The sequence below is a fragment of the Nilaparvata lugens genome, chromosome X (genome assembly GCF_014356525.2).
Source record: "Nilaparvata lugens isolate BPH chromosome X, ASM1435652v1, whole genome shotgun sequence".
Taxonomy (NCBI): Eukaryota; Metazoa; Arthropoda; class Insecta; order Hemiptera; family Delphacidae; genus Nilaparvata; species Nilaparvata lugens.
In genome coordinates this window covers 82015708-82039192 of record NC_052518.1, presented here as the reverse complement: position 1 = coordinate 82039192, position 23485 = coordinate 82015708, and the positions used below count along the sequence as shown (strand labels likewise).

Sequence of the window (23485 nt, the reverse complement as noted above, 5' to 3'; positions counted from 1 at the left end):
CCCGAGCTCGGAAACCGACCCTCAAAATTTGTGAATGAAAACAGCTAATCAGCGAAGAATATTGGTTTCCAATTCCATCTATAGGTAGAAGTCGACGAGAAGGTCCTAAAACTGAGGGCTTCTGATCCTGCGTAATGGAGAAATGCCATCTAAAAGACACAGAACTGGAAGTAATAGGGAAATGGACACTTTCCGTACTGACATTAGGGGACGCAAATTGAGATCAGCTGTTTTTATTTACAACTGTTCATAAAACGAAACCATTCTAACCTTGAAACAGACCCTGAATAATGTGTCCCGTGGAGTGTACCTTCCCAATTTTGAATTTTTCAAAATTCCCGTTATTTTGGGTCATCTTGCATTTATAATGAATTGGAACAATCTGTTGCTTCCAACGTTTCCCCGCTATTATGGAAATTATAAAATAGTTTCAAACTTCATCTGGCCTCTTTGAATCAAGTTAATTCGGCATTCAGTGGCATTTTTTGAGATTAAATAATGTTTAAAAGTATTGATTTTCATTTGACAAATAATTTAATTTTTAATATTGAATAAGACGGTAAATTTAAACAAAGCAAGCGGCGCTTAACACTCTGGGTTTAGACTAGTTATACATTGTTGAATGTGTAAATAATAGCTATGTAAGATGGAGAACATAAATAAATAGACCACCTATGCTTGTAACAGCTGAGACTGTCCTGAACTGATGAATGATATTGCGAGGTAAGAAGTAGATATCGTTGTCACAAAGTTGAATTCGAGCGTACTTGATTCCCTCTCTCCTCAGCTGATTTAATTTTGCATCCTCGATCCATTGGACACACTAGAAAAATGAACAAATATTACATTAGAAAGAACTTGAAATTGATGCCCACAGTAAAAGAGCATTAACGACCAAGTAAAACAAACTGTCTGGAAGCTTATTTTGTAATACCTTATCAATTTTATTATGTAAACGGATACTAACTAATTACAACTTTGAACATTACTTATATAATAAATTAATTTACTATAGATACAGCTATTTTATAAAATAGTTACAATAGCACGGCAAGAATCCTTCGTAATTTTACATTGATGTTTGACGAGATATTGTTGAGCAAACTGGACATACAGTACTGAATAGTAGACCTTCAACCAATTCAACAAGTAAGGTCTGAAATTTTCAGAGGACTCAAGTCATTTGACAAGCATTGATATTAATGATCAATGTTTCTTGCACGATTTCTGGGAACGTTTCTGAATTGTTTTTGAAATTTACTGATTCAATCTTCTAATAAACTACTGAAAGGCCATTGTGAAGGCATGATATTACTTGAATAGCTCTTTTGTTGCAGTGATTTTTGCCTGATTCGAAAAATAGTTTAACAATTAAGAACAGTTTACACTTGAACAAAATATTGATATTATTTTATACTACTCTATATATCTTCACTTGAATCTATCGATCTATCCATCTCACCGATGAAAAAAGCAAAGAAGAAGAGATCAAGACAATCAAATCCATACTGAAGTGTAATGAAAAATCTTTGTAAAAACAACTGACACCTTCCAAACCTGAAGAAAAACTCAAGGAAAAGAAAGCATTTTAAAAAACCGTCCCCCTTCCATACATCAAGGGTACCACCGACCGTATCGGGAGAATACTGAAAAAACATCAAATCAAACCTGTCTACAAACCTTTCCAAACTATTTCGAAATTCCTAAAGAAGCCCGTTCAGAGATTAGAGCTAGAAAATCAAGGCGTTTACAGCATCCCTTGCCTGAATAATTGTGACAATATGTATGTAGGTCAAACAAATAGAAGAATTTCAACCTAACTTGAATCATCTTCCTCAAGTAACAGAAAAAATCAAGGAAATTGTGCCACTCAGCAAAAAAACAAACTTAATAATAAGTACTATTCCTAATAGGTTTGATAGGCCAGAATTAAATGAAGCAATCAATTCGACAAACAAATCAATCCATAATACAATCAACAGCCTAAAAAATAAGAATTCTAAACAACTGGGGATTTGTTTTCTAAATGAAAGGCTGAAAAGACATAACTTCACTAATCATGGGTTGCATCTAAATCGATCTGGCAAAGTAATATTTTGTAATAGATTGGCAGAGCTGATTGAAAGCCGTTTGCAATCCTCTGGTTTAAAAACAGTCAAAAAAACAAATAACGATTTTTTAGTAAATTGGCTCAAAACAGGGAAAGGGAAATAGCTACAAATGCTAGAGATAGAGTAGCACAAGATGGTAAGGTTTTTAGTATTTATCATCAAAATATTCAGTATCTTCGCAACAAAATTGACAGATTAGAAGTATTTCTTAAACAGGAGGATCCTGACATTGTTATTTTCACAGAGCATGGCTTAAAAATAAAGGAAATAAATCAAGTTAGGATTCCAGGCTATTCACTGAGATCAGAATTTTGTAGAATAGCTCATAGAAGTGGTGGTGTATGTATATTCACTAGCAATGCTAAACATACCCAAACTTATGAACTGGATTTTGTTAAGAGATTTTCTGTTGAGATGGATTTAGAGGTGACGGGACTAAGGTTAAAAATTGATGATCGATTTGAGGTAGCAGTGTTAGGTATCTATAGGTCACCAAATGGAGACTGGCAAAAATTTTGTGAGCTGCTCCATACACTTTTGAAAATTACAACCGCTCGTTTCACAAATGTTATAGTAGTAGGAGATTTCAATACCGATTTTGCCAGGCAGGATAAAATGACAGAGGATATTAGAGATATTATTAATATGAATAATTTAGAAATTAAGGTCCACGAATATACAAGAGTAACTCGAACTTCACAGACAATTATTGATAATATCCTCACAAATATAGAAGGTTGTAATGTCAGGTTGGTAGCTCAGATCTATCAGATCATAACTATCAAATTTTAGATGTTAAGTTGCAGGGCCAGAATCCAAGCAGAAAAAAAACTTTTGTGAAAGAAATTCAGCAATATGAGCTAGGAAATATAAATTGTTTGAAGCAGGAACTGCTTCAAGAAAATTGGAGTAGTGTTTATAACAGTTGTAACCTAAATTACAAATATAAGCAATTCATTGATACTCTAAGATTTCACATTAGTGTATGCTGTCCAATAAAAAAAGTCAGAGTAAAAAGTAAATTGAACAAAGTAGATGAATGGATAACTGAAGATATTCTTACTCAAAGAAATATTGTTAGGGAAGCTTATGAGGAATTTAAATTAGTGAGGGATGTTCCGAGTGAAGTCAAATACAAATGTCTAAAGAAAAACTATGCAAAAGAAGTGAGGAAAGCTAAGTGTAAGAAAACAGCTGAAATATTAACAACTAGTACCAATTTTAACTCTGCTGTTTGGGAGGTAATTAATAGAAATAGGAGAGCAGCTCAAAAAGATACAGTTACTATTGTCCCTAGGATAATCGATGAACATGGAAATTATATGGATGATAGTATAGACATTTGTAACTTTTTCAATAAGTATTATAAACAGGTTGCATATAATCTCCAAAAGTCACTGAACACTAATACTTGTAATACAACTACATTAAATGCTGAGCCAATTGAAAAGGTATTTAAATTTCATCCATTATCAAGAGATGAGTTGTCAAGAATAATAAAAAATTTGAATAACAAAAAAACAGTAGGATTGGATGGGGTCTCAAGCAAAATTTTAAAAGAATGTGAAAATGAATTACTGGACCCTTTATTGCATCTCCTTAATACTTCACTAGAGCAGGGTATTTTCCCTGATGATCTGAAACAAGGAAAAATTTTGCCAATTTTCAAGAGCGGTGATTCTGAAAGAGTTGAAAATTATAGACCCATTAGTATTTTAAATGTAATAAGTAAAATTTTTGAAAGAGTAGTTTTAAATAGGCTATTGATGCACCTGGAAGAAATTAATTTCATATGTGATGAACAGCATGGGTTCCAGAAAGGGAAATCTACTAAGACTGCAATAGTATCCCTTGTTGAAAGACTAATAGATATAATAGATTCAGGTGAGAAGGCAGCCGCAATATTTCTTGATTTATCCAAAGCTTTTGATTGTGTGAACCATAGAATATTATTGGAAATACTAAAAACTGTAGGTGTGAATGGTATAGAACTAAAATGGTTTGAATCATATCTCATAGGTAGAAACTAGTGTGTTGAGCTTACCAAGGTGGATGGGAATGAAATAGTAAAAATTAAATCTCAAAAACTGGAGGTCCAGGCTGGAGTACCTCAAGGCTCAATTCTGGGTCCCTTACTGTTTCTGTTGTATGTGAACCAATTACCAAAAGAGTTAAAAGATCACAGAGCTCTGTTGTTTGCTGATCTTTAACAATTATTTATTAGATAGTCTAGAAATAAATGCTTTTACTGGAGTACAGTCAATTGTCCAATTCTTGAAGCAAAGGCAATTAACAATAAATAGTAAGAAATGTCAATTCCTACAATTCAAAAGTAAATATAATTCAGTAGAGGATAGAGAAATAAATGTGTTTGTAGAGGAAAATGAATTAGACCAAGAAGAGAAAGTAGCATTCTTGGGAATTTTATTGGACAGGAAATTAACATGGCATCCTTACATTGAGAGGATATGTAATAAGATATCATCTGGGGTATTTGTCCTGCGGCAGCTTGCTAGGCTGAATGATAAAAAACTACTGTTAACTGCTTACCATGGACTTATACTATCTCATATTAGGTATGCTATTTTAGTATGGGGTAATTCATCTCAACAAAATATGGACAGGGTGTTTAAGATTCAAAAGAAGGCACTCAGATGTATAGAGAAAGTGAATAGGTTAGACTCTTGTAGGCCTTTATTAAAAAGCTTGGTCTATTAACTGTGCCATCTTTGTATGTATATGAAGTTGTAATGCATGTGAAAACGAGTGGTGTGATCCAGAATTCAGATGTTCATGAGTATAATACGCGAAACAGAGCAGATTATCATATAATGGGTCACAATAGTAGGTTATTTGAACAAAAACCAGATTATATTGGTAGGAAATTTTATAACAAGCTACCTCAAATCTTGAAAAGTAATGATGATTTGAAGATTTTCAAAAAACAAATTAAAAAATATTTAGTTGATAGAGCTTTTTATAGTGTACAAGAATTCCTTTCAAACCTAAACTAGGTTGAACTACTTAGTGTTAGAATTATTATGTAATAACATGACTTGTCTTATACTCCATGACTGGAGTCTTTAGGACGTAATCTTAAAAAAAAAAGGATAGAGGAACACAAACTGAGCATAAAAAACAAGCAATCAACCTCAGCTCTTTACAACCACGAAAAGAATTCAGGGCAAAATTCAAAATTAACTTTAATAATTCTAAACAAATAGCCAATATTCAAGATTTTCGGTTTAGGATTGTACGAGAGGCTCTGGAAATAGAGAAACAAGGTAGCCTTAACAAAAGAGATTACAGTACAAATATCTCTTCTCTTTGGAAAATCATTCTAAACACAATAAACACATCACAATCTAGAAACTATAAAATCGATTTATCATTGCTGGTGAACATGAATATAAATGAATAAATTTATCATGAATATCGGCGTATCAACTCTTAATACTATTTCACATTCAACTTATAGGTATAAAAGTTGTAAAATTTTAATTATAGTTTTAATAGAAAGTAACTGAACATATTTTATCGAGCACCGTATAAATGTTGAATATGACCACCATTTGTTACATGGCAGGCACACATCAACTCCATACCACAGTTCTTTGCAATATTCAGTAATTCAAACAAGCTTCTTAATAAATTCTAGGTCAGTTGGTGGCGGAGACACGTAAACACTATCCTTGATGAAGCCACTAAAGTAAAAATGGTATGACGTTAGGTCAGGAGAACGCCGAGGCCATGCATAGCAAGTGCTGTCATTGGCCCTTTTAAGCGGCTTAAAGACGAGGAGAGTAGTAACGGCAGGTTACTGGTAGGCAGTGATTTAATTACGAAAATTTTCCATAAACTAAACATCAGTCTGCATGGATATTGATGAGAATTGGCGTGATGAGAAGCTCCAGCTACTAGTAACTCAACTGCTCTATTTTCTCTGTCTATGAGTCCCTTTGCAGCCTATACAGCGATCAGGTACAATGACATTCAACCAATCCTAGCGGATTGTAGCGGAAATATTGCACAAACATCAAACTATATTATATATTGACAAACTACAAAATACATTGCACATATTGCAAATATTAAAATATATCGGGGGGAGTATTTATAAACACTCTGTATGCTGAAATACTGAGCAGTTTAAGACATGTAATATTGTTCCAGAATGAAATAATAACACAATATGCTGTCCGAAACAAAACTCAACTTTCAATTATTATTTCATCATTGCCAGTTGCATGATAACTCAAACGACAACTTATAATGATGAGCAGTGAGACTCAAATTCATATGAATACAATAATTATTATCTAGTTAGACTTGAATTTGTAATGAAACAAGTAGCGACCAAAAGTAAGTGCGCTGTTCCTAGCTTCAAAATTCGATTATATGGGAGACAAATGACTAATATTTCCGAAGAACCATTGCATTCCTGAAGAACCTTACCTGTGAGATTGGAGGTTCGTGGAGATCAAGTTGCAATTTTTCAACAAGTTCGAAAAAATCGGCAGCATAGAACGCCACCACATCCTTTGTGATTCGATTGAAATCATACTCTTTACCACCATTCACAGCTTTCAGAACACCTGAAAAGAGATCACATGTCATTAGTGAATGAAGTCTCAATTAATTTCCTCATGATAAACAAATAGCCTATAACAAAATAGTCCGCCACAAAGTATGTAAGAAAAAGAGTTTTCGATGTATGGCTCTGTTGGAGAAAAAATAAATTCAAAAATAATGACTTTTCATATTATAGTGTTTTTTTCATGAAAAATTCTACATTCTGAATACAGTGGTCACTCTGATGGTGAATTTCCTAAATAATTACTTTTGCAAGATGAATTTCATGAAAGTTACAAATAATGGAACCTATGTGATTCATTACGAATTCAATTTCATAATTGATTTCGAGAAGTCTGTCTACGTAGTGCTGCCGGTCTAACTTTTATAAAAAAATACTCTTCAAATATTACAGAATACAATAAAAAATATTGCAAGAGATTTGTATCAACATAAGTATTGATTGCAAGCTATCTAAAATTTAAACTACCCAAAATTGGGAGAAAGTGACCCCGGTTTAACGGTAGCCCCGAATAAATACGAGATGATAGAAGAAAGAAGATGATAATAGAATAGAAAGAGAATGAACTACTTCTCTAATGGCCTCTGGCTAATATTATTTCCTTAGTTAAAACTAAGTTATTGGTGTTGTACTGGCAAAAATATGCAAGTTTATTTAAACAGTACGGCTACTTAAGGGATTTCGTGGGCATTTTGTGAAGATGGAAACAGACCCAAATATTCTGATTCTAGGGTACCTCAGGATATCCGAACCACTTGATGCGCACTTGGGGGTCGCGACTGGGCCGCGTTATTTGTCTAGTTATAACAAAGAGATTGAGACCATTTTCAAGTCTTTATCATGAAGTAGTCGTGAAAAAATCGATTTTATCGTTCAGTTTTAATGATAGTTAATTGGCTCAGGGGCTAGAATGACATAATAAAAAAAATCATAACTCCAGAACAAAAGGTGATAAAAGCTTGGAACGAACGGGACTAGATCATTAATTCTATTTCAAAGAAGTTTTGTTTGGCACATTATATCCAAAAATTGTCATTGAAAATAGTTATTCAGAAAAAAATTAAATGTTTTTGAAAAAGTGCATTTTTGTAGGATAAAATCATGTTTTAGGTGAAAATGTGTAATAACAAAGTTGGTAGAATAGTTCATTGTGATTCGATTCGCGTTTACTAGAGGTCTCTATCATGGATGGTAACCATTCTATGACCGTTTTAATTAATGCTGGATCCGCCATTTTGAATCGGCTATTACGCGGCCCAGTTACGACCCCCAAGTGCGCATCAAGTGGTTTGGATATCCTGAGATACCCTAGAATCAGAATATTTGGGTCTGTTTCCATCTTCACAAAGTGCCCACGAAACCCTGTTTTTGTGCCATAAGAAGCTGGACTGAAACTAGACATGGGATCTTTTTTGCTGTTTTTGCCTATTTTACTAGTGTGACTTACCAACAGCTGCAGTGGTCATGCGATCCAAGCCATGACCAACATGATCAGCGTGAGCTTTAGTTCGGTCCTCAAACATGTATTCTCTAGCTTCAGACAAACGAGGTAAATACTGAAGGTTTCGAAGCTCATTGATCCCAGTTCTGTAATTCAAAGAACATATTTATTGTCTCTTGTTCAGTAATAAGACACATTGATAGATAGATGAAAACAATATCAAGAGATTCAGATCAAATACAATCAAATCACAGATGAAATCATATCAAGAAATTACATTCCAAAACACAATTCCAAGGAAAGAGAACCCAAAACAAGATACTCAATATTAATTCACATTGAGGTTATTACTTGACTTGATTGCTTGAATATGTGCTGTGAGAGATTTCCGACTTTGAACTACTCCAATAATATGAATGATGGAAATATTTTACAAAAGTATTCAATCAGATAGAGTTACAAACAATATTTTTATTGACTTTGTAAGATGAAAATTATGTGCAGGAAGGAACAGGTGTAATGAGTGTTCATGTCAAGTTATAGGAAGTCAAAGGAAATCCGTGTTATAATGTGAGGAACAAGGCGAGAAGATAGACTGATAATACTAAACATAAATAACAAGGAAACAAATTTCAACATCTATCAATGTAAGTGAAATAAGATCTTACAGAACTTTGTTATTTAAATTTAGTTTGAACAATATGCAGAAAATTAGAGATCTTGAAGAAGAATCGTGGTGATATTTAGTTATTAATCAGTCCAAATATTGAATAGTTCAATCTTCACATATTCTAACAACTACATATCACAATTAATAATATATAATAAAATGATCAAGCAAGGATATGGCCGTACAAATACAATTGAAAATTCAATCATTTATAAAACAACATTAAATCTTATATATTTCCAGACTATCTGGAATTATTGAAATCAATTCCAAAACAGATGCTTACCAACGATGATGGATCACTTAAAATTCCTCTCTAACTCCATTAATGCGAGAAGAAAATAATTTTGTCTAAGATTAGGTTATAATGTAAACATTACAGCATCTCTGTTGTATATCCATACTTTTTCACTGTTAACATTAAACTTGAATTTTAAAAAACACTTTTGAAGTGAAAATACACTTACTTTTGTAGTGACGATCGTTTCGACCTGTTGTTGGTCATCATCAGACTGTGGGAATTCACTCAGATGACAAGGCTATGTGTGGTAAGGGATGAAGGTGGTGGAATAGGTTGTGGTGGGGGTTGGGTTGGTGGATACTTAGTGAGGCGGTAACTTTGAACTATGGACTATTTTGTCAGAGAGTGTGTGGGAAAAGAAATTTACTTGATCATTTAGCAGACTGTTGGGAAACTGTTTTGTGTGGTTGTAAATTTCGTATTGTTCCAATACATTGAGTTTTCTGCTTTTTTGTGAGATATGGAGGATTTACAACCACACAAAACAGTTTCCCAACAGTCTCCTAAATGATCAAGTAAATTTCTCTTCCCACACACTCTTTGACAAAATAGTCCATAGTTCAAAATTACCGCCTCACTAAGTATCCACCAACCCAACCCCCACCACAACCTATTCCACCACCTTCATCCCTTACCACACATAGCCTTGTCATCTGAGTGAATTCCCACAGTCTGATGATGACCAACAACAGGTCGAAACGATCGTCACTACAAAAGTAAGTGTATTTTCACTTCAAAAGTGTTTTTTAAAATTCAAGTTCAATTACAGCATCACAATCAATCTCATGGCAGAGGCCTCTTTGCAATGAATTATTTTCAAAACTATACTAAAATGTGAAAATTATGTAACGACTTGAAGATTATGCAATGGTTTTCGATGCTGGTGGCATCAACATTAAAACACGGTTTCTGATGCTGGCTGCACATTTTACTTTGTCAAGTTTCCACTAAATCAAGTATTCAATTTGACAAGTTTTCAATTCGTCAAATTTTCAGTACGTCAAGTTTATACAAAGAACGATTTTAGGCCCAATGTTATATCTTATATTTGTAAGTGAGTTGTGTTCCATTCAAATTAGAGGAAGAATAATAGCATTTTCAGACGACACGGCCCTGTTTTTCCAGAGTAAAAACTGGGATGAGGTATTTCAATCCGAATTTTCATCACGTTTCAAGATTGAACACAGCTTTTGGTCATAGATCGATAGAATATTTAGGTCCTAGAATTTACAATAGAATCCCACAGATTGCAAAGGACAAAATATATAGATAGCTTTAAAAGAACAGTAATAAATTAGTTATATGATACTGGAACTTACCAGACCGAGGAGCTCATTGTAAATAGGATATAGGACAGATTAATGTCACTTTTTTGTCATCTTTTTATAATATACTAACAATTTCTACCATTTAACTTCTACCTCTATCACTCAACTTCCACTTATATAACTACAATTACTTAGCTGTCCTGGCAGACTACTGTTCTACATGGAGGCTATGCCCCAGCCCTGGGAAAACTGAAGTATCAGCCTTCCATCTATGCAATAAACTGGCAAATGCTGAGCTGAAGGTCTCAATGAATGGTGCTGCCTTGAAACATAATAAGTTCCCGAAATATGTTGGCATCACCCTGGACAGGACTCTTTCCTTCAACCAGCACCCAAGGAGTGTAGCAGCCAAGTTGAAGACAACAAATAACATCATTCGTAAACTATGTGGCACAACTTGGGGCTCTTCCTCCTCGACTCTAAGGTGCTCTAGTCTGGGGCTGGTGTATGCTGCTGCTCAGTACTGCGCCTCATCCTGGATCAACAGTTGTCATACTAACCTTGTAGATGTGCAACTGAACAATTCGATGCGCATAATTTCAGGAGCTTCAGTTTCCTGGATCCCAGGCATACCCCCACCTCCTCTTCGCAGAGCACAAGCTCTCCTTCGGCTCTATCGAAGAATAAGCTCCAATCAACTACTCCCCATTCATCAGGACATTTCCAGACTTGAATAGGAGGGAGCTCAAGTCCAGAACGTCAGCGATCAGGATGGCAGAGCAATTAAGAGACGAGAGGTTCTATCTGACCAGAAGATGGAGAGAGGAAGCGCCCCCAGGAATGCCGGAGAGCTATTTCTCAGGCACTGAGCCTCCTAGTTTTGAACTTCCCCGGCGCATCTGGGTGGCGCTTAACAGAATTAGGTCTAAACATGGGAGATGTAATGCATCATTTTTCAAATGGGGACTTGCAGACTCCCCACTATGTGACTGTGGGACGATGGAGCAGACAGTGCACCACATCATATTTGAATGTGAGAGACGTGCCTACCTGGGTGAGGCTGACGACTCTACTGTAGCCAGTCCCCAGGCAATACAGTACGTTTCAACCCTTGACGTGCACTTATAGTGTGAAATTTTCTCAATTTTGACAAAACTGCCATACGCTTAAAAAAAGTACTAACTAAATTTTAAAAAATACTGGTTCATGTTTTAGAAAAGAATATTATGATCACCCCAACACATAGGTCTATCATTATAATGGGGTATCATTTTTAGGACTAAGTTTAATATTAGCAACTTCTTTGTATTTATATTATAATTATTATGTATATGTTTTGTAAATAAACTCCTCTGGTTGCAATTCATTGGCAATCAGATAAATAATTATTATTAAACTACTATTATTGTATTCTATATTCAATAATATTTATGTCCATAATACATTAATGTATATTACATTAACCTATAAACTTAAAGTCTACCAATAAACACGAATATTTATTATACTCGGGTAATAATATAGTAGTTAAAAATAAATCAGAATATATAGCCTAATTAAAGAGTTGAAGAGTATAATTGAATAACATTTGGTCCGGAATGAAGGACAACGGAAAAATTTCCTTATTCCAGACACATTCTGACTTATTTATTGAAAAAGCAAATTTAAGTCTAGTGGTTAAATGCAGATAAACCACTTCAATTCTAATAGGACTGATTCTATTCAAAAGACATTATTAATTCAAATAAGGCAGATGAAAATGGCAAGGCAGTTAATGAGTTAAAGTATCCACATATGCACAATACTTGTAGGTATAGGAAATAATGAATTTGAAGATGTATTATCCTTTATTGGAAAATGTAATTTAATTTAAATTATTAAGAGCAATGACCAAAGTGAAATCCAATTTATAATGGCAATATTTGATTATCATTGGTGTAGTCATCCTTGTATATCAATTGACAAAGCAGATAGCGCCACCGCTTTTCTATCACCGCAACGTTGCCATATTGTTTTTCAACAATGTAAAAATATAAATAATTAACAAAAAAGTTCATCTCAATTATTAAAATTTATTATTAAATCGTTAAAAAAATTTCTCGACGAATAAAATATAACTGATCATTTTTAACAAGAAAGAACAGTTAATATCAATTCAGATGTACCGGTATCAACTATCTTCTATAGAAAGCAGTGGCAGGCAGAGAACGGCAACGCTGTTCTCCTATCTTTCTCCACTGCCATTATAACGCGGATCTCACTATACAAAACCAGACTGACCCCATGCAATTCCATCACTTGACAAAACCACTTTTCTAAAACCTAAAGCTACAATTGGCATTAAATATTTTTCATTATTCTACCGGCTGATTCAAAAAGGACTTTACAACTTTGAAAATGCATATAAATCTTATTAAACAAGGTACACAGCTGGTTTTGGTGTTGTTTCAAAGGAAAACACTACAAGTTTTGACTCACGTAGTCCGCTAGTGCCTGGTCACGCCACACAAGCGCTAGCGGCAGTTACGTCAAAGATGGCTGCCTTCACTGGAGCCGAGCGTGCTAGATGTGTGTTTTGGTTTGAAGAATCGAAGTCTGCGACAACAGTTCAGCGTAATTTTCGTACCAAGTACACTAAAGATCCTCCTAGTAGGCCTACAATTTATGAGAAGCATAAATTTTTTCTAGAAACAAGGTGTTCATTAAAACATACATAATCCTCGGGTCGTCCAAGCACATCTGAAGAAATCGTTGAGCAAGTTTTGTCAAGAAACCTAGCAAAATCGACCCGGCGTGCATCTCGAGAGCTTCAAGTCCCACAATCGACAATTTGGCGAGTGTTGAGAAAACGTTTGCATTTGAAACCATACCGATATTCGCTTTTACGCGTACAAGCAATTAAAGACACTGACAACATTGCCCGTAGGAGCTTCTGTGTGAATTTGTTGGATCGACTGGATTCAATGAACACTGAACTGGATGATGATGATGATGATGATGAAGAACACTTCTTGGACAACATAATCTTCTCTGACAAGTCAACTTTTCATTTAAGTTGCAAAGTTAACACACATAACTGTATGATTTGGGGCAGTGAAAATCCGCATGAAACATTGCAACATGTGCGTGATAGCCCTAAATTGAACGTTTTTTGTGCGTTGAGTAAGAGGAAAGTGTACGGCCCCTTTTTTCCAAGAGAGAACCATCAACGGCATAGTGTACCTTGATATGTTGCAAAAAAATTCGATACCTCAGATTGATGAGGATGACTGAGAACAAAATGTTTTCTTTATGCAAGATGGCGCACCACCACACTATCTGATTGACCTGGATTTTCTTAATGACCGCTATTCAAATCAGTGGATTGGCTGTAATGTGCCAATTGCATGGCCCCCTCGTTCCCCAGACCTAACACCGCTGGATTATTTCTTGAGGGGTTTCATAAAAGAAATGGTGTATGTACCTCCTTTGCCAGCCACTCTACCTGAACTTAGAGCAAGGATTTGCGCTGCTGTTGAGCAAGTTACACCTGAAATACTAATGCGAGTCTGGCAAGAAATCGACTATCGATGGGATGTCTGCAGGATAACCAACGGAAGTCACATAGAACATCTTTAGTTTAATGTAAAAAACTTGAATGTTTTCCTTTAAAACAACACCAAAACCAGCTCTGTACCTTGTTTAATAAGATTTATATAAATTTTCAAAGTTGTAAAGTCCTTTTTGAGTCCCGTTATAAAGTTTTCGTTTTATAAATTTCAATCAACCCAATAGTAAATAATCTATTAAATTTACTCAGGATATAAAATGTCTATGTTACTTCGTTACTTGTAACAAAATTAAACTTTTCTACAAATTTATCATCTAAATTAAACATTTGCAGGGAATTATACAATATATTTGAGACTTTGAAAGTAAGATTATGTATTTTTTTCTAAGAAGTGGCTGTCATTCGGTTTCAATTAAAACTTAGAAAATGTGATGTAGCCTACCTTCTTCTCTTGTAGGGTGATTTATTCATGTCAGCTGTGGGAACCAACTGTTCTCCAGGTCGGATCCAAAGAATGGGACCATCGTTGGATTCCTGTGGTGTTTCCATCTGAACAACGGAAAGCGGACCCCACGGCATAGTCTGACAAAAAATTAAAAATACATAAATATATAATCAACAATAAACAGCACAAATTGAAGCGAATTTTTCAGATCAGCTAGGTTCATGAGATAGAAATAGTACTTGGAAACTGCTCAGTTACATTTCATACATGTTACTTTATTTCTATTCTACTTGATAGTTTAATTAGACGGAATTATTAGTATTATTTTTATTAAATTTGATGACACGACTGATTGACTGGTTTGACTGATTCGATTTCTAATATTCTTACTCAATCTACAATTTACTAATAATAAATTTGTTAAGTTATAGGTAAATAATTACCCAAGTTTGGAAATAAGGAAAAACTCAATATTGTACAAATAATCTATTTCAATTAAAAAAAAAGAAGTGAAAATCAATGAAAACCGCAGACTGCGGCATAATTGTCCTGACCGTATAACAATAAAAATTACGATGAGTTAATTTACAAAAATTACCGTGAAAATAAATGTCGTGGTAATAAGTATGAGTCAAACAAGGTAACACTTGTAAGTTACACGTACTGTAATGATCTGTAATATCTGTTCAGAAGAGTAAAACCGAAAATAGGGAAACATATCCCGTATGAATAAAAAATTGTATTCGTTGATTAGTTTAAATAGAACTTGAAGTGAGATACTTTTTCAGAAACTCCAAAACTTTATTGAAAATTAAAACATATGAATAATAAGAAAGCAATATTACTCAACTACAGAGATATTATCCGAGTCATTGACTGGGTAGGACTAATAGTCTATTTATGAACACAAATGAAAATCGCAGGCAAATTTATATAAGACTAGTCTGCAGGCTCGCTTTGCTCAACTAAACCGTCAAGCCCCAGCTGTATCATACAGAGTTGATAACAGTACACTCACTTCGGTTGCCTGCATTCTTCATTTGAGCTTGCTTCCTCATGTCAAATACAGACTTTCAGGTTCTTTCCAGCTAAATAAAACCATCGATTTTGGGCGGATCTTTGGCGTTATTTTAAAACTTCTCCAATAAAAAATTTTTAAACCTCAGCTGAGCCTATGTACTAAATTAAAAAAAAAAAAAAACGTCCAATCAGTCCAGTAAATAAGACGTGATGATGCATCATTCGTGAATTTACTATCCCGTATTTGTATAAGCCAATTCTTTCCTTTATTATATTAAAGATGAAAATAAAAAAATAATATGAATGTATATTGTCAGAGGCATGAATCGTTATGGGTGTTCTCGTTTCGAAATTTATACTTGTCCTATTATTTTATTTTAATAAAAATTATGCCTTTGTTACAATTTCCATGTTTCAAATCTCTGCACTAAACTACCGATAAAATAAAGAAACTCAACTTCTACCTGTACTACTCAACTTCTACTCAACTTCTTCTGTATATAACTTCTCTAGAACTTTTAAAATACCAGTCAAACAGTCAATCTTCGAGAGCAGTATATTGCATTAGCCTTAACCGTTTCTAAGTGTCAAAAATCTAAGTTTCAATGGATGAAAAAACTATAAATACCATTCTGAGGAAAGGGTTGGCTTCTAGCCTCGCAAGAAGGTCAGGGAAATAGCCTCCAACTTCCTCGTGGACTGTTCCAACAAGACTTATCTGATGTAAAGGACCGTGTCGTACGGTACCATGGCAGCAAGTTTTGTATACCTGAAATGGAATATATTATTATAAATAACATAAATCATAATTCATTTACAATTAATTAATTATATCTTTGGAGCAAAACAACAGCTGTTTTTAATTTTTTATCTCAACTGGTCTCAGCATTGAGCTGAGAAAAGTTTGGGAACTTTAAGCTGAGAAAAACAATTTGGGTGGTTTAATCGGAAAGCATCACAACGAATGGAAGAGGCCATACGCCTTTAAATTGTATTCTTAAATTACAACAATGAACTCCTTAGTTTTATAAATATATTTATCAAATGCTTTTTTTAATTGAATTTATTAAGCTGAAATGAAGTTGAATTTAATATGACAAAGGGTAATGTTCAAAAAGAAATATCATAAAGCACGGATTTACAATATTATAATATAATAATTGTATTATATTATATATATTGTACATTAATTTGAATCCATTCCCCTCCATCAGCAAGTGAAATGACATAAGTTACAATTTTTTCAACATCAAATTTATTGCCAAATAAATATAAATTTACGAGAACTTTGATTAAATAATAATATAATAATTATTAAGTAAGCATATTCAGTAAGCATTCAATGACAAAAAATGGAATCAAAAAGTATTTATATGTAACAAAAATTTAGCAAACACATAACAAAACATGATAAATTGAAGTAATTGATACCATAAACATACTACAATTGGAGAAAAAAATATTCTATGCAGAATTTTTAAAACAAAAAAAGATATATGAGAAATGACGTAATACAGTACAGGACATCATATAAAATTAAATTCTGTTTGAGAGACAACCTTTAGGTAGTAAGGGGGAAATAAATAGAATGATAAAACAAAAATAAATTCATAGAATTGAAATATTTTGGCTGCAACATTTGCGGTCTTGATCCAGTTCTCAATTTTTCTTCTAATTGCTTTTGTGGGTTTCATTTTTATAGTTGAGTCAGTTTGAGGGAAAATATATCCATGTGAAGATAAATAAAAATAAAAATCTAAGTACCCTTTTGTAAAATTGTTTACTCACAACATGTTTCGGCTATGATGTCATTATCAAGTGTTTATCACTGATATGAATGGCTATGATGTCATTATCAAGTGTTTATCACTGATATGAATGGCTATGATGTCATTATCAAGTGTTTATCACTGATATGAATGGCTATGATGTCATTATCAAGTGTTTATCACTGATATGAATGGCTATGATGTCATTATCAAGTGTTATCACTGATATGAATGGCTATGATGTCATTATCAAGTGTTTATCACTGATATGAATGGCTATGATGTCATTATCAAGTGTTTATCACTGATATGAATGGCTATGATGTCATTATCAAGTGTTTATCACTGATATGAATGGCTATGATGTCATTATCAAGTGTTTATCACTGATATGAATGGCTATGATGTCATTATCAAGTGTTTATCACTGATATGAATGGCTATGATGTCATTATCAAGTGTTTATCACTGATATGAATGGCTATGATGTCATTATCAAGTGTTTATCACTGATATGAATGGCTATGATGTCATTATCAAGTGTTTATCACTGATATGAATGGCTATGATGTCATTATCAAGTGTTTATCACTGATATGAATGGCTATGATGTCATTATCAAGTGTTTATCACTGATATGAATGGCTATGATGTCATTATCAAGTGTTTATCACTGATATGAATGGCTATGATGTCATTATCAAGTGTTTATCACTGATATGAATGGCTATGATGTCATTATCAAGTGTTTATCACTGATATGAATGGCTATGATGTCATTATCAAGTGTTATCACTGATATGAATGGCTATGATGTCATTATCAAGTGTTTATCACTGATATGAATGGCTATGATGTCATTATCAAGTGTTTATCATGATATGAATGGCTATGATGTCATTATCAAGTGTTTATCACTGATATGAATGGCTATGATGTCATTATCAAGTGTTTATCACTGATATGAATGGCTATGATGTCATTATCAAGTGTTTATCACTGATATGAATGGCATCATAGCCGAAACATGTTGTGAGTGAACACTTTTTAAAAGGTTACTTAGATCTTTATTTTCATTTATATTCAAGAGTAGCCCTAATGGAAAAAAGACAATCCATGTGAATATCTAAAAATATAATTCGTTTGATGTGGTGTGAAGAGATTTATTTTATGATTGCTGATATATTTCATGAGATTTCTACTATATAGCTGTCTGACTGTCATGACAATTCGAAATTCTAGGCAAAGTTGGTGGCTAGGGTATCATCTGTGCACTCCCAAGGCTGCCTTCAATATGCTAACAATAAATTGTTTTAAATGTTTATTAAATGCTCCACATAATTCGAATTTAAATGCATTTTAATACATTACCTCAATTTTGGAAATTATTTGATTGGGAAGCCATATGACCATAAGATTTTGAGACGTCTTTTTCTTAATATAAAAATTACCTTACCTGTTCTTTGTAGTTTGCCATGATGGTAGTTTCTATATCGGAGTTTCTACCAAGTATGCCATTCTTGACAGTGAGAGTTGGATAATGCTCTGCCATATAATCCAACAAATCAGGAAGATATTTAGCTGAGTCATGTACAATGCCCATAACATGGTGAGCGAATCCTCTCTCATCCTCGGCAAAAACAACCTGTTAGTAACGAGAAATCATCATAATGTAATGGACAATGGATAATAATAGAACAGTACACAATCATTCATAAGATTTGTGTATCATTTAATGTGAAAATAAGTGGATAATAAAATGAAGACATAATATAAAGAAATATAACTTGAAAAGGAAACTTTGCATATCGTTTTAAATTTAATTTATCTGCTGTTGTATGGTTTAAATGAATATTTTCGGCTTTAATAAGTTTGATGCTACTTAAAACTTTAAAATAGACTAACAACAGTAATTTAATTATCAATTTCTCTCTATATCAGGAGTTATTTTTCTATATATCCAATTCTATGTAGCTTTAAGATCATTTGTAGCAACATTCTTTAAAAGGACCTTAGAGGCTAACGCACCAATTTGAGCTTTTGGTAGAGATTGCCGTGTCTCAAATATTCATGTATTCTAAAATTTTCCTTTTCTAGTTATTGGTGATTTATGGTAACTGTAGCTATGCCTAGATTATTTCTAATATTCATGTACCATGACGCATTTTTTCTATGTCTAAACGCTTTCCCAATACCAATGACAGTCTGACAGTCAATGTAAACGTCAACAACACAAATTTCAAATTTATTATTCATTCCACAATACTTGTAGGCTAACGGTATTCGCAAGTTGATACAACTGAATAAGAATTATGTACTATAAATATTATCAAATTCAGCATATTACATAGATGTAGGCTATATAATAGTTGGGATATTTCTAGCCTTGAACTTGAAATTTGAAATATTAGAAAAATTTTTGGGAGGACATGAAATAATAAATCTGTATTATAAACAATCCTTATGAATATTTAACAAGCTGAAACCAACTTACCTTGAAATACTCAGACGCTAACTCATCCATTTCTTGAGTGGACAATGACTGAATCTCATCTTGATACATGTGAACAACTGAAGCACCGCCGTTGGGATAGGTTTCAATACTGATGTACTTGCCATACTTCAATTCTTCAAGACCAAACTCAGACTTGGGCATGGGTTTCGGCAGCTTACTGGTGTAATGCTTCAGCTGTTGAAAAATCTTCTCTTTCTTGCTGTCACTGTCAGAACTGCGTTGATGAGTGACGTATTTTGCCAAGCTTTTGTCCCTCCTGCACTGCACACCAATACTAGCCTTCTTATTCTTTGATCTCTTGTAACACTTGTGACAAAAAGGCTTCTTGTCATGAGAGTCACGCGATGATTTGTCCTTGTCGTTCGATTCACGGATTTTGTCTCTAGAATCGCGAGATTTTTCCCCATTACTCACTTCTCGCGACTTATCTTTGCTGCTTGAATCGCGAGATTTTTCCCCATTACTCACCTCCCGCGACTTATCTTTGCTGCTTGAATCGCGCGATGATTTATTATTGTGTGAGAGAGAATTTCTGTCCACATGAGAATCATACGGCCTTTTCTGTTTGTCATGTTCAGATCTTTGGTCGCTTGGTTCGTGTTTCTTGTAAGCAGATGAGGAAGACGACGAACTCTTATTGTGAGTGCTGTGGCTGCTGCTGTAGTGATGCCTCGATGATTGTGAGCTGGTAGCATGTCTCTTGTGCTTATCCTTAGATTGGTTGGATTTATCAGAGTGGTAATGTTTTGATTTGTTATCAGCTTGTCCGTTGCTAGTGCTGCTGCTGATGTTTTGTAGGACATTACCATTTGTAGTAGATGGGACAGAATATGGCGTCTTGCAATTACTTTGTGAAGAAATAGATGAATGCGAGTTTTGGGATTTTGAACGAATATCAGCTTCTTTGTTGGATTTGCCTGTCTCTCTGGAATGGGATCCAGGATCTGTTTTATGATGAGATTTGTCATCACTGGCATTCGTTGGTTTTGTACTTGAATCCTTACATTTATCAACACATGAATCTGGCCTTGGCTTGTTACTGGCAAGCTCGACGTCCATACACATTTCTTTGACATTTACATGGCTACTTGTAAGTGCACTATTATTGCTCATAATTGTTTCTGAACTAAAACTATTCTTTAAAGTTTGAGGCACCCTATTGATTGGCGTTGCCAGAGGGGGAGGGGCCACCCGGCCAACGGTCACATTGCCATTTGCACTCACATTTCTCACATAGTCACTATCACACTTGTTCTCACTTTTTGTCGGCTGATAGTACCCGAGTTTATTGGCATCACAATTCGATTCATAAAGAGGTTTACCAATCACATCCGGTTGGTTGTTATTGGGAAACTGCAACACAAAAAGTCATATAGTTACAATCATTTTTATTACAGTTGATTAAGTTTTAGGTGACATCTCTCAACATTATTCCTTATTCTACCCAGGATTTGTGTGGGCATCATTCTCAGAAAAAAGTAATAAAATAATCTCAGAATAAGAATTTTTGAATACTAAATGTAGCCTATTTATTACGCAGTTTTTTACAACGAACTATTAATTGGGATACATCCCGACCCACCTATTAGAATATTAAGACTACAGTTTGTTTTTCATTTAGTAGTAAAAGTTAGGCTGGTGGCGAGTCCCTTTCAAGAATATCCCAACTGACCTGAATATATAATTTAAGCCGTCAATGGACCTTACGACTGTTATATTTCAGCCAGGATCGGAAAAATAACGTGTACATAACAATAAATATAATTCAGATAAGAATAATAAAGATAACAATGCAATATAATTATGCAGTATTACGTTTGAGCTATTACAATAAATAAATCTAGGAAGTGGAAGATTCACGACATGTTTACTTCAAAAAGTATAACGGATGCGGCAGTGAATTGTGTGATTTGGTAAACCTGCAAATAGTCTATTTTTAAGGGAAGCGACTGCTTACCTCTCCTGCCTTACCATTCACGTATTGGGCACCAGTGAATTCACACACAATACACGAAAAGTATCTCAAAAGAGTGATCTGCAATCCCATCACGGGAACAGTAATTGAATTTCCGGAGGTGTGATAGCTAACACCATCTTGTTTAAAAAATATGTTTTGGTAATCAGGATTAACCAGTTAATTAAGATTGAAGAAAGTTTTCTAAAATTTTAAAATATAGCTGAGTATTCACTGTGAATAAACATTCATTTTCACCCTAAAAAATATGGTCGTAAAATAGCCCTTGATGAGACTGTGACTTTGACACTGTGAATAGATTTTCTGTTACCCAATACCTGAAAGGTAAAACAATAGATGGGGTAGTCGCGGTCCCCTAGCACAACAACAATAGGCCATTTCCAGTGTTGCCAAACCGCCCTACTCACTGCCGCACGCTATATTTTATATTTAAATAGTTATCAAGTTGGTTATTTCTCTAGTTCGTTGACTATATTACTTCATGTTTTGTTTGACACCAGAGAAAGGATTCAGGTTGATCTCCCGGTATGATTCGTGAGCAGGACACCGAAACTGGCGAACAAAGTGTCCGAGGAGACTGGTTGGGCATTGAGCCTTATGGCGCTTATTAGTCGAAATACACTGGGTGTCCCATAAAAACCGAAAATGAACCCTATGCGCATGCGTTGCCCCAGTAGCAAGGACAGATAGTCATCATCTTCTCACACCCACTCCCGTTCTTGGACTTGAGTGTTTGGTATTCAGTATCGGTTCGATTTGTATCCTCTGCTGAACCCCTCACCCCTTTAGAAAATGTGTACGAGAAGTAAGAAATCTGAATCGTAGCTCCAAATCCCATTTACAACAATTCCTGTAAAATTAAATCAATAAAGAAAAATTGTGATGTATATTTTCTACCAACCTGATAGTCAGAGCAAGTTTCTCTTCTGCAGGATTACATTCATTTAGTTAAGTGTCATTTCCGGTAATATCCACTTGTATAAGTGATAGAAGCTCATCACTGACGACACTGAGTGGCTTGTAACTGGCAAGTGATACTTTTGAATACAGAGAATGTCAAAAATAATGTGGCCTATAGACATTGTCTATAATTGATATTGTGCGACCAATTTTGACGGGATTATTATTCCTAGTCACAACTCAAAGCAGCGATCCACCCAACTGTGAATAATTCGTTCAAACCCGATTCGCAGGTAACGGAATAGGGGTAGTTGGACTTTCAAGTCATTTGATAGTGCTCCTAAAGTTCACAGAACTAACAATATTTACAAAATGATTTTAAAAGAGTTACATAATAATAATTATTATTATCATTTTTATTAATGGAGACAACAGGTGAAACCCCATTTGGCTCCTCCATACTATACAATATTTTGAACATGAACAATTTAAATGAAATACAAAGAGGATGAAAAAATGAAAGAAATATACAATGATTATGAATGAATACAAATGACAACTAAAGTAATTGCGAATGATATAAGCAATAATAATAGATTATGAGAATAATCATTAAACAAAATAGAATCATAAATATAAAAAGAAGGAAAAATGAAGAGAAAAATAATGTCTGTGTAGAACCAAAAATTAAAGGAAATTATTAATTAAATAATAATAGAAAATGGGATAAAATTAGAGCACCAATCAAAAAAGACAGATCACATGCTACCCAAGACCCAACCAAATTATATGATATCTTACGGAATTTGGAGGGCATCAGAAGACATCCAAGTGCTCCGAACAATGATTAAAGATTCTCTGAACTCTATTTAGAGGAGAGTTATAATGACTTACAGTTCTGAAGCGCGCTATATGAAGTTATTTGA

The 23485-nt window shown here is 34.1% G+C and overlaps 1 protein-coding gene across 1 annotated transcript in view; it reads right to left on the bottom strand.

Moving 5' to 3' along the window:
* The window catches only part of LOC111050170 (lysine-specific demethylase RSBN1L), a 31315-nt gene that overhangs the window by 5762 nt on the left and 2068 nt on the right, over window positions 1-23485 (bottom strand). Inside the window, exons 3-9 of the mRNA XM_039441728.1 lie at window positions 19664-21037; window positions 18626-18814; window positions 16029-16169; window positions 14378-14517; window positions 8153-8292; window positions 6567-6706; window positions 673-823 (exon numbers count right to left, since the gene is read on the bottom strand). Coding sequence (XP_039297662.1) covers window positions 673-823; window positions 6567-6706; window positions 8153-8292; window positions 14378-14517; window positions 16029-16169; window positions 18626-18814; window positions 19664-21037 — 2275 coding nt within the window. The remainder of the gene's footprint in view (window positions 1-672; window positions 824-6566; window positions 6707-8152; window positions 8293-14377; window positions 14518-16028; window positions 16170-18625; window positions 18815-19663; window positions 21038-23485) is intronic.